General features: G+C 36.1%; 2 protein-coding genes across 3 annotated transcripts; both read right to left on the bottom strand.

Annotated features, from left to right (window-relative positions):
* Window positions 1-157: 157 nt before the first annotated feature.
* Window positions 158-5,584, bottom strand: LOC142974253 (dolichyl-diphosphooligosaccharide--protein glycosyltransferase subunit TUSC3-like). Of its 2 annotated transcripts, none has more exons than XM_076116449.1 (5): window positions 4,332-5,584; window positions 2,194-2,469; window positions 1,423-1,563; window positions 1,047-1,329; window positions 158-511 (listed from the first exon to the last, which is right to left on the bottom strand). In XM_076116449.1, exons 1-5 carry the CDS (start codon window positions 4,395-4,397, stop codon window positions 354-356), a joined length of 924 nt encoding a protein of 307 aa, XP_075972564.1. In that variant the 5' UTR covers window positions 4,398-5,584; the 3' UTR covers window positions 158-353. The 2 variants fall into 2 exon arrangements, with proteins under 2 accessions (XP_075972564.1, XP_075972565.1); XM_076116450.1 differs by lacking the exon at window positions 4,332-5,584 and adding an exon at window positions 2,620-4,290.
* Window positions 5,585-5,729: 145 nt separating this feature from the next.
* On the bottom strand, window positions 5,730-11,784 carry LOC142974254 (V-type proton ATPase 16 kDa proteolipid subunit c). Its single transcript, XM_076116451.1, has 3 exons — window positions 11,554-11,784; window positions 9,305-9,497; window positions 5,730-6,783 (listed from the first exon to the last, which is right to left on the bottom strand). The coding sequence occupies exons 1-3, from the start codon at window positions 11,627-11,629 to the stop codon at window positions 6,576-6,578; spliced, it is 477 nt and encodes a 158-aa protein (XP_075972566.1). The 5' UTR covers window positions 11,630-11,784; the 3' UTR covers window positions 5,730-6,575.
* Between the last annotated feature and the right edge of the window lie 316 nt (window positions 11,785-12,100).

Here is a 12,100-nt window from a genome sequence, read left to right on the forward strand (position 1 = left end):
TTATGTTTTTATTCAAGGAATGACAATATTTTAGATATTTCCCTGTATGAAAAAAATAATATTTACTAACAACAGTTTATGAGTGATCAAAGTCTTAAAAATTAAATTAATACAATTTAAAAATAGGATTGAATTTAACAAAAATAATAACACACGATTGACTGAATCTGCTTGTAATATGTAGGTGCGAACTATTAATTATTGAAATAATAATACATATATTATACTGCATTTACCAATAAATGACACTTCTAATTGTTTACTACAAAATTGCTTGAGTTTCATACACAGGCATCTCACAGGCGAGAATTTTTTTTGACGCCTGCAAATTTTACTAAAAGGTACAAAAATATCTACATATTAGCTTTTGCTCTGGAGACGGCAACAAGCGATGAGAACGATATGTAGATGAGGAAGAGACCGAAGACCGTCTGAAACTGTCGCCATCTCTTGCTCCATGTGCCACCTGCTGCTTCTATCATTAAAATCATGCCTACAACGATTGTTCCATCTGATAAAAACTTTGTAAGAAAAGCATTTAGGAAGACATGAATGGTTTATGTTACTTTCAGTTTAAATTCGCCTCCCAAGTCCCAAAGTTTACAAAGGTAAGTAGGTACCTAGACACTTTTTGTGTGTAAAAAACTTAGTGCTCATTCACGTTGACTCGCGGGCGCGGTGGCGGGCGCGGTCGCGAAATATCAAACGTATGGCGATGTACCGAAGTGTTCACGTACAAACCGTTCGCGCGGTCTAAGTCGCGGGCGAGCTAGCGGCGTCGCGCGCGGCCCGCGAGGCGGGCTCGCGCCAATATCAAACAAGTGAAGATGTTCGTGTGTGTTCACGTCGAACTAGCGGTGGCGGGCGCGATCCACTCGCGATGTCAAGTAAGATCAACCAGTTTGAGCCAGTTTGAGCCAAACGCCCGCCTGGCGGCCAACGTGAACACAAATCGCCACGTCCCCGCGCTCGCGACCGCCACCGCGCCCGCGAGTTCCAACGTGAACAAGCACTTACACATAATTGATACTAAATTTAAAGGATACGCATGGCAGCAACAATGTATGTCTCGGTCCCTAATTGGATTCCAACGCCGTAGTAAATATACACAGGACTTCCATCTTTATTCTTCAGGTAAAACGGCGGGCTTGAGATTTGGTACCACATATGCCCCGAAATCATTGCTAAGCAAAAGGTGCACGCGCCTAAACCCCAAAAGTGCTTGTTGTAGATGAATGTTAGTTTATTTCGTAGATAGTAGAGAACACCACCTATTAAGATTGAGACAAATGTAATCTTGACATAGTTTTTAGGCTCGATTATTTTGATCTGCAAATGATAAACAGAAATAATTATTAGGCTATGTACCTATTGCTTTCTTATATCATAGGTTACTCAAAAGGAGAGTAGTGTAGTACCTACCTGAATTTTTGTCCTTTTACGTATCCAATTAGCAATAGTTTCTGCGTTTAGACCTAAATGTTGAAGGTCCATGATATCATCAGGCGTAGGATCTCCTTCAGCCGGGAAGAGCCTAACGTCAGGAACTCTACTTATACCCAGCTAAATAAAAACAACATGGTTAACAGCTGAAATCACGATCAATATTGGTCCTTTTATCAGAAAAGCAGAACACAGGCAATAGGCAATATGACTTGTGTTCTGCTGTCTCCAGCGAGGGATAACTCAAGCGGAGTTGCCTCCAGAGATTCAGCACTCAATTAGGTACTAGTTATTGCCGTTTGACAATCCTTTTTGGAACTTATCAATTGCTAGTGTTTGCTTCGTAAACAAAGGTCAGTGAATGTGCAAATCAACTTTGAAAACCCTTGTTTGTCTGCCTACCCTGACTCAAATAAAAAATGTTTACGAACGTTATGAACATGTTAATATGGATAAATTGAAACTTCTTCTTATCGTATGGTTAGTGGTCAACCTAGTGTCAAAGTTGTTCAAGCCGCCCGAAGGCCTTTGACGTGACTTAACGACTGTTATCTTAATCGACAACAACCGGGACCGACTTTTTACGTGCCCTCCGAAGCACGGAGACGCCCAGTTCAAATACCACTATGCGGTCACCCATCTATGGAATGACCGCGCCAACGGTTGCTTCACCCACAGATCGTTTACCGACCGGTGAGCGTAACTGGCTATGGGCGCCTCGAATCAATTGAAACTAAATAAATCTCTTACCCTTTCAATAATGTCAGGTGCATTATCATAATCAAGAACACCGAAAAACAGTTTCTTGCTATATTCAGATGAAAGCGAATTGGCTAGAATCAGGAACTCATCATACAAGTTATGGCAAATATCACACTTTCTTTTAGGCGACATCGTAACAAACATAATCACGAATGAATAATCTTTTGCCGTGGAGTTCACATAGTTCTCAAAGTCGTCTGTGTCTAAAGGTATTACAGAAGTTGCTGTTGTATATTTTACTAGTTCTTGCACTTTTTCTTCAAGCTAAAAAGTGACACAAATAATGTAGTCTGCATGATTAGCCTTTTCACCGCCACGGACGTTAAGAGACGTAAAATTGAAAATCGCTCACGACGCCATCGACGTGATAGCACGTCAAAAATATCACTTTTTTATAGTTCAAAATAAACATACAACAATACGTTTCAAGTGTTTTCTTTCTCCTGTTATTATTACCTAAACATATTTATTACATTATTACACAAAGACATATAATAATTAGACAGTTGTACCTGAAAAAAAAACAAAGTAAATCATCATGCAAAATGTATAAATTTAGCCCGCAAATCCACGCCACAGACGTGAAGACGCGTCAACTAGTGATGTGCAAGGAAAAGGACTACAATCTAAACACTTTATGCAATATTTCGAAAACAAATTGAAATACTTCACTCCTTTCTGAAAAAAAAATTTTTTGTCTGATATGTTTTAAATTAGATTCAATACAAACCTAAATATGTAATAAAACTACCATATCTAGTGATAAACTCATGACTAAATAAGTGCAAATCGATCATTTTGTGGCAACTCTCGCGCATCTCTATTAGCGGAATCCCTTACAGTGCTTCGTACGTCACTGACGGAATCAGACGGCGCGCTCTGACGTCACCCGCGCTGCTGGACACTCGTAGTGTTGTTGCAATACGTTATTAATAATAGGTACATAAATTCTTGTGTATAATAAATTTTTCGTACACCATCTGCGCCACAAAAATGTCTTCAAGTCAAATGACGACAGAAGAGCTGTTGAGAGTGTTAGAAGGTGTAGAAGATGATGTAGGCTTGGTGAACATGGACGAGAATCTTTAGAAGTAGACATAATTAGCAAAATATTTTCGTAGTACGCGGAATAACAGTGACATTTCGAATCATAGAGCACAAAACATATTTATTTTACCGAGTCATAGAGTTCTTTCAAACTGTGTTTCCATGTTACTACATCAAAATAAATTTTATAGACTAGAAAAATATTACGAAAATTTTATTTCTACATTTATTAAAATCGTAAGATACGAGTACGAAACAATTGTGCAAAATTGAGTATTGATTATAATTTAACGTATTCAGATGAATGATTAAACGTAACGATATATTATACTTCACTCCGACTTGCCACACTGGTACATCTCTAATATAAGGCGGCAAAATTTGAAATCGCAGCGCTGACCACGCCAGTGGCGTTTCTTAACGTCAAAAGGTGTCGTCACAACTGGGATTAGTGCTGTGACTTTTTGAATAAAATATTTGAATTAAGTACTTTTTTTATGCAAATTGTTCGTGTATATCATTGTTATTTTTGGGTAATGAGTACTGAGTAGTGTAAAGTTGACACATGGGAGAAATTCAATAAAATTTTGTGGTACTTTTATGCAATTTTTACTCATAATATAAGAACACGTAAAATTAATCGAAGTTTTATCGATATACACTTTTCCCGTGACTATTATTTTGTAGGTATAAACGAAGGAATTTATTGCTTGGCGTGGGGAACACCGATTTTCAATATTACTCTGGCGGTGAAAAGGTTAGGTACCTATCATTTTTGTTTTCAGACCACCAATAAACTTTTCATTCAATTTGTTTAGTTCTATCAGCCTCTCGCTCAACTACACACACAAGCCAGAGTAACCATCCGTCCAAATTCAAAGGGACTGTCCCGATTGATGGTTAGCGCGTCGCGATCTCGACAGTATTTATCATAATATATCACGTAGGTACACGCAGGTAATTAAATGATATAGGTACGGCTTGTTTTTTTTATTCAATGATCTGTTTATTGAATTGGGTGGCATAGAATAACACCCTTGCCACGATTTTATGTGGTACTCTTACTGCAGAATACTTGCCTTATTAGCACGAGTTCCCTTATAGTAAACCAAAACTATAGCAATAAATAAAATGTAGCAATTCATTCTATTATTTCATATTTTTACATGCCAAAAATTATAATCAATACACGGCTGAAAGTCCTGAATAAACCAGTCACTTTTCAGATATCGTTATCAACTACCATAAAGTTATAATAACTGGAAATAATTACTACAGCCGGCGACGTAATAGCTATGATGTTTTATGACGATGCTTATTTTAGCGGTACTGCGGCGACGGCCTCCTATAAACTAGGTTGTTACTTGTAGGTCAGGTCAGTGCAATATTGATCTACCATCTGGCTTCGCAGCATCCTATTACTATTTATTCCTCACGTTTCGGAGCGTCTTCTTGACGCGAGCAATAAGATCTTTGGGAGTAGGTGCTAGTGTTCCTAGGTATTATTTTTCAAAATGCAGTCAGATTCATTTTCAATGTGGCGTTGTTACACTTGTTTGAACTGAATTAGAATTTTAGTTGATAGTTTGAATCTAGATTGAGATCAACCTAATTTTTTGTACTACAAAGGTGTATGTAAAATAATCCTAAAGTGAGGTGTGTAGGATTCATTCAATCTTTGCGCAAGTAGCGCCCATAAAGTCTTCATTCTTGGCTAAATACTTACTTGACAAAGGTACTGCTTAGGTATAATAAAGTAATAAAGTTTTTGTGTAGTTTAGACTTTATAAAACAAGTATCTGGTTTGATGTAAGTCTATGTTGATGTGTGTGCCAGTGTGTGGTGTGTATTCCTATCATATTTTTTACTCAGGATAATGTTTAAATATGCACTTTTTGTTTGATGAATTTTTAGGTAGAAATAAAATTTCTAAACGAGGAATTTAGTGTTTTTGCACCAATTCTAGGTTAACCTAAATAGTGAAACCATGTAGTTCTGATCATGATTTTTGTAGTTCTTCATGTCGTCTTTAACCAAATGATGTGTTGGTATAAAATTGATTTCAAAACAAAAAAAATGAATGAAGTGAAACAATGGATTCATAATTTACATTAGTTGTTTTCAAAATATTTTATTAACACAATTCATTCAATAACACCAAAGATTATAACATTCTCTAACATGAAAACCTAAAATAAAATACAATTTTACCTATATGTATTTTACTTACCAATTTATATCATTCAAACATCATTTCGACTATGAGGTATACAGAATAAATATATTTTGAAATATTTTTTTTTTCACATTATAAGTCGTCAGAAATGTAATAATACTATTTAAATATTTTATATTATTATATAGTTATAGTAATAATTTTGCGACAGTTTCTATATAATGTCATGTAAGCATCCTTCAGAATACTTTATATATAATCGCTCGCAAGAAGATCGTAAAGGAAAATAAAACACACAGTATAATCAAGTAGAAACAAAATAATATGGAATGTACAAACCATGTTTATTTACTGATTCCTGGCAATACAATGTTTGTGACTCGCTTTTGAATTTATCAACAGCCACTCGAGAGGATAACATTTACAGGCCCATAACAGTACGATAAGGATACATACATCCACTATAACACTGAAAGCTATATAGCATTGTAGTACTTAAAAGCCAGGTTTTACCTTAACATTCTCAGCGATAGACATCGGTACACAGTACCCTGGGGGTTTAACGGTTTCATAAATTATTAAGATAACTTGTTTGGACTTAAATTTCTACTCTAACTGTACATTAGTTTCGCCTTAACGCTAAAATAATCTAAAAGTGATATCGTCGGATGGTACGAAGATACGTAAGTTTCGCGGGGGGGTGGTAAACGCGCAAATTAACTTTTGATATGTCCATAGGTGAAACAAAATCTCCTGTCACCGAAACTCAAAATGAAATGCGGTAATAAATTAACAAATAAATTACGCCGTCATCGCTCGGTAGCGTTTGTAATGTAAACCATGATTGGATTCGAAAATAGTGATCGTTATTTATAAAATTGAAATAGAAAAATTATTTATACAGTCCGCGTCTCTAGGCGCGATGCGGCCGCAGCATCGAGGCGGCACCGGGCCGGAGATATGCGGCAACATATAAATGATTAACGTCAAGTAATCAACAAGTACTATACAAGGTGGTGGTGCTCCGAGGCCCTATGCGCTCGCTACCGGCGACGACTTCCCTGTGCGCGACAACAGTGACTGAGCAGATTCTGTGGCATAGAAACTCGGAGCACGGGCGACGGGAGTAAGAGTGTGCTTAATGCGTTTACTGTTTCGTGTAAAGATAGATGGCGACGATGAGACCGTAAAGACCCAATACTTCGGCGAAAATGAGGATAAGGATCATGCCGACGAATAACCTGGGCTGTTGCGCGGTACCGCGGACACCTGCATCACCAACGATGCCTATGGCGAACCCGGCCGCAAGACCAGAGAAACCTACGGCGAGACCAGCGCCCAGGTGGATGAACCCTCTGTAAAGATAAGAGAAAATATACATTAGCAAAGTTGTAAAGTAAATTCAGTCTTAAGAATTATTTAAGTATCAGCAGATGCCACGTCATACCTACCTATATGTATATTCGCATTTTAATTACCTAAGTGGAACATGTTATCAGTAAACATCTTAAAATTAATGATCCATTAATACCGTTTTAGTATTTACACGTGAGCGAACTAGATATTTACTAAGTAATAGCTGAAGTGCCAATTCACTAAAACAATGGATGAAAAATGAAACTCGTTTCAGATAACGCTCGTCGATAACGAAAAACATTTTAATGCGAGTGTAATCAAGGATACAAAATATACATTCAGTATGTATAAAACTCGTTAGAACATTCTCAGGCTCTCATGAACCCCGTATAAATTTGACACGCCACAAAAACTGGAGGTTAATGACTTTGGAGCGCACACCCAAATACGCCGGCAATTATGTGATATGAAAAATGTCCCCACTGAGACTGTAATTGCTTTGTAAGTAATTATCCACAATCATATAATCATTACAAGGACTTCCATATCTTTCATGGGGCGTTTCATTAAAAGAATCAATGCGAGTGACGTGATATTACGTGTTCGTATATTATATAGAAATATATTTACAGTTGACCTTTTTCTCATAGTAGGTCACTGGGTAAATGAATATGGATTATTCTTGACAAGATTTATAATACGAATACAGACGGGATGTCCCATAAAGCTAGGGTGCGGAAAATAAGTTATAGCCAGAATAATAAGGGTGTGTAGCAAAAACGAGGATTAAATTCTTCATTGTCAATCTATCATTGACGTATCTGTTTAATCAAATTTGATTAATCGCTTTCGATATAAACGTGACTTGCTGTACTGATTGAAGTAGCTTAGTACAATTCCGATTCGATTTTAACATTCATTAAATTACTTTCAAATAACTCTGCCCATAAGTATAACGTAAAAACCTTAACAACATAAGAGTTATTACTATAAACACTTTACACGCGCGCGTTATTTACCCAACTGTATTAAATATAGAACATTCCAGACATAATAAATTACTTATCACAAAGAAAAATCAGCCGCATAGTTGAAGTTGTTTAATATACTAGTATGAAACTTGACATGACGGGGCATAACATCGTGGGCGACAGCAGACATCGGCTAGCCATCTATTTACCCACTGAAGACGTAAAGACTAGACTAAGTGAGCTAGATAGCCAGAGCTCCTGGCGAAGCGCCAATGTAATAAGAAAAAAGTGGGGTAAAGATTTGGACCGCGAGAGATGTTATGAGATGTTTTGCGGCCTCACAATCCAACTTTTGTGAGATGATTGATTGCGGAATTCGTTATTTGAATTTAGTAGATTGAATTGATAGTCCCGTGATTTATGTATGGGAATTGAATCTTATGTTTTTCTTCATAAAACGTCAACAATTCGTCTCTAAGATGACAGATGACTTAGACACGGTTTTTGTTAACGACCTTGAATTTTGTGTCATGAACACAAAAAATACGTACCTTTTAATAGTTCATCACAACAACTCAAACATAGATAGGATGAACTGTACGTAAAAAAGATAGTAATCTCGCTAGTAATATAACAATGGTTGCCTATGAATAGCCTTGCAGCAACCTTGATTGTGCAGTAACAGGAAACTTGCGAATCATTCATGCGTAATTGTATTGTAAAAAAGCCTGAAATAACTACCATTGTCACTCAGAGGACTGTTATATTGCATTAGTTTGTCGAGTATCTCGAAATCATTGATAAGAGTTAGTAAATAAGATAAGTTTATGAGTGGGTGGTAAGTTGAAATAAGCAGAAAATCTCGTATTTTATTCTCTACCATTTTACATTATGCCCCATTAGTATTTTATTATGACGTATAGAAGTATTTTGTTATACCTATCAATGTAAAGAGTAAAATTGAATAGGCTACTTGAATTTATTCTTAATATTTTCACTACAATACAATGCTGGTGAAAGTACAGCAAAAGTGTTCTTTGAAAACTGAACAAGATTGGCAATGCTTGCAAAAATAAAGTCACCAAGCAAGTCAAACTACATTTTTGAGAACAATAGTAGTGTAGTTAATTAGGCATTTGAAGTCTGTGACTAATGATACTCCTATATAGCTAGTACCTTATGCTTTGGTTATTGAGGAAAATGTAAATATTAATACTGTAAGAATAAGCTAATCTACTTAGAGAACATCCTTTTATACCAGGGTTATATGATTGCATAGAAGGTCTTACTACTTGTGTTGACTTTTTTAAGTATAATCATTTTCAGCAGAAACAGACTAAGGACTAGGTTTGCATGATAATGTCGAAGATATACTGCATTGCTGTTTGCAGAGTAATTCCAGTAATGTGTAATCTGTCCCAGATGAGGTAGAGTGGAGGATGAAAACAGCACATCAACAGAACTAACATAAGGAAGAAGATATAGTATCTATAAAGTTAGAAAGTACCAGGCTAGTAGAATATTGAAGGAGGTATAAGAAGTTACTTACTTGTATAGGGTGTAGTTGTTGGCCGGTGAGTCAAGGGAACCGGCAATGAGCACAGCTACGACCAGGCCGTAGATGGCAATGATACCCGCCATGACAACGGGAATGATGGACTTCATGATGAGCTCAGGCCGCATCACCGACATGGCGGCAATACCGGTACCTGACTTGGCGGTTCCATAGGCAGCTCCCAGCGCTGGAATAGTCAGAATAATAATTTGTTTAATATAATTGCAAGAATAGCAAGTACTAAATTAAGTTTCAAGTATGACCTAGTTCTTAACTAAGATGTAAAATGCAAAGATGTGCATCCTAAGTAACTAGACTCAGGCACTCTGTCGAGTCTTGTTAGAATGAGAATTGTATCCTTTCTTTATCATATTAACTATAAAGCTTATTAATATTATAGTATTAACATGTTGTGTCTAGAGGGTAGTCCTGTATTGAGACATGTTGAAAAACTTGTCTTCATACTGTATACTAAACTAACTAACAAGGTTCATGGCTTTATCCATTGTATAAGTATGTGTTAGAACAAGTATTGCTAGCATTGAAGTAGATTGATTGCAAGCAATTTCTAATGTTACAAATGACATTGAACTCCTTTGAGAATATTAATTTCTTTCAAATGAGAGTAGAATTCTGTTACATTTAATATACCTCTCTTTAACTGTTTATTATGTTTAAATACAAAGAGAGAGAAAGCTTTCATAACTTTATTTAATAAGAGTGTGTAACTGTTAATTATAATCTAAGCTTCATATCAAAAAGTGTGAATACTCCATTTTTTATAAGTAGGTAGTTTATCATGTGATGTTTGTTCATACAAATCATAAGATACAGAGTTGGATCACATGATAAGACAAGTACTTGTTAAGTACATACTTTATCCTTAATATTCTCCTCTTTCTTGGGTAAATCCATATACTAGGAAAAGCAAGGTTCAATAACCAGTCATGCTGTTATAACCTTTATGTCAAAACCATAGAGTCTGTTCATATGACATAACCTCTATGGTTAATGTCATGTGATTGAACTCATTTATGATTTTATTATCTATGGTCACTACATTTGAGATTGTTACTCGCATTTGTTTGTATTGATTTTCCTTTACATACTGTTAATGAAATAGTTTTTTGGTAACAATTTTATGTTAGAAGGAACTTTGTCAATGACTCACATGATCTGATTGTTAAGTTATTAGATTTTCTTAGATATATTAGTACTTTGTATCTAAGTTCTTTGTTAAAGATTACTTGAATATTAGTGTTAGGGTGGTTCACATGATATCACAGAGATTACTTCATACACCTAGTTGTAACTTAGCATGTCAATGTGTCAAATTATAAGTAATGATGTTTTTATTGTACTGAAGGTTACCCACAGCTATTCCAGACTGATTAGGGATGAGAAAGAATCAATAACTGTTTATATTTAGTTTAAGTCCAAGGCACAGCTGACTTGATCACATGATAGTCAAGTCAGTCATGTGATGACCAAAACTTAAGTTTTCATCATTTATCTATGAATATTCCAGTTTTTCTTTGACATTTTTGCCGTATTCGTTTAATGGAGCTAACAGGAATGTTATGTGGGTAGTCCTCACAGCTTTGCATTACGTATTGATCTTAGAAAACAAATTAGAGTATAGGATGGACGAATAGTACAAGGTTTACTTGGCATTCTATACTATTCGCGAAATGAGAATGCCTTGTACGATAATTTGCATGACTCAGACTGGGATTTTCCAATGTACAGATCGAAACAATCGTTTTACACCAAAACATAAGAATACAACATATTGCAACGTACAAAGCCCGCAGAAATCGTTACAAGTACTCAATATTTCATGCAAGAGCTCTTTTGTGTCGATCCAGGCATTTTCAACAGTGCTACCAACCGAAATCGCCACCTATCAATCACATGACTAATGATTCACAATTTTGTACCCGAAAACAACGCCCTAAAACTACCCCTTCCCACCTAATATCGGATTCATTATCAATTTGGCTCATTCCGTCATGCTTATCTATATATTTATGTCGGGATAACGTAAAGCACAAGGTGCGGCTACTACTATAATTAGTGCTCCTAAAATAACTAGATTCGAACTGATTTATCAAAGGAGCATTATACAAATTGTTTACAACAAATTCCACGACTTCTGTTCACTAAAGGCCGAGCGCCTGAAACCCATTTGGGCAGATCGATAATCATTCAAGACAGCCATTTCTACAGCACAAAATACATACCGCTAAAGATGATAGCAGACGCCGCCCCCATTACTCCAAAGAAGGGTCCATAAATTGGGTTACTGTCGGACGACATTTTGAACGTTTATTTAGGGAGTATTTACAGGTCCCAAAAACTGTGATGTCTATCTGCACACACTCACTCCACGGAACTACTTTTGCACAGACAAATATGGCCCAAGCTTTGCAGACTCGATAGAATGGGTCATATGACGATTGATGTTCAAGGCAGTGCTCAATATGACCTAAGCTCTGATTGGTTTTTCTACGTCACTTCCGAAATGCGCGACCAATCCTGAGCTGAAGATTCCGCCGCGTTATGACGTCGAACATTGATGTGGATCGCTGGCCAGCAAAAGTCTTGTGCGCATGTACTAATTGATCGTTGAAATACTTTTTGTATGCAAAATTTTCTTTAATTTGCAAATCAAACCAGTCGCTATTATTTCTTAATTAGAAAATATATTTTTCAAGCAAAATTATTTCAAAATTATTAATCTTAAGCAAAAATAATCGTTATTTAAATTTAATACATTTTTGTATTGAT

The sequence above is a fragment of the Anticarsia gemmatalis genome, chromosome 7 (genome assembly GCF_050436995.1).
Source record: "Anticarsia gemmatalis isolate Benzon Research Colony breed Stoneville strain chromosome 7, ilAntGemm2 primary, whole genome shotgun sequence".
Taxonomy (NCBI): Eukaryota; Metazoa; Arthropoda; class Insecta; order Lepidoptera; family Erebidae; genus Anticarsia; species Anticarsia gemmatalis.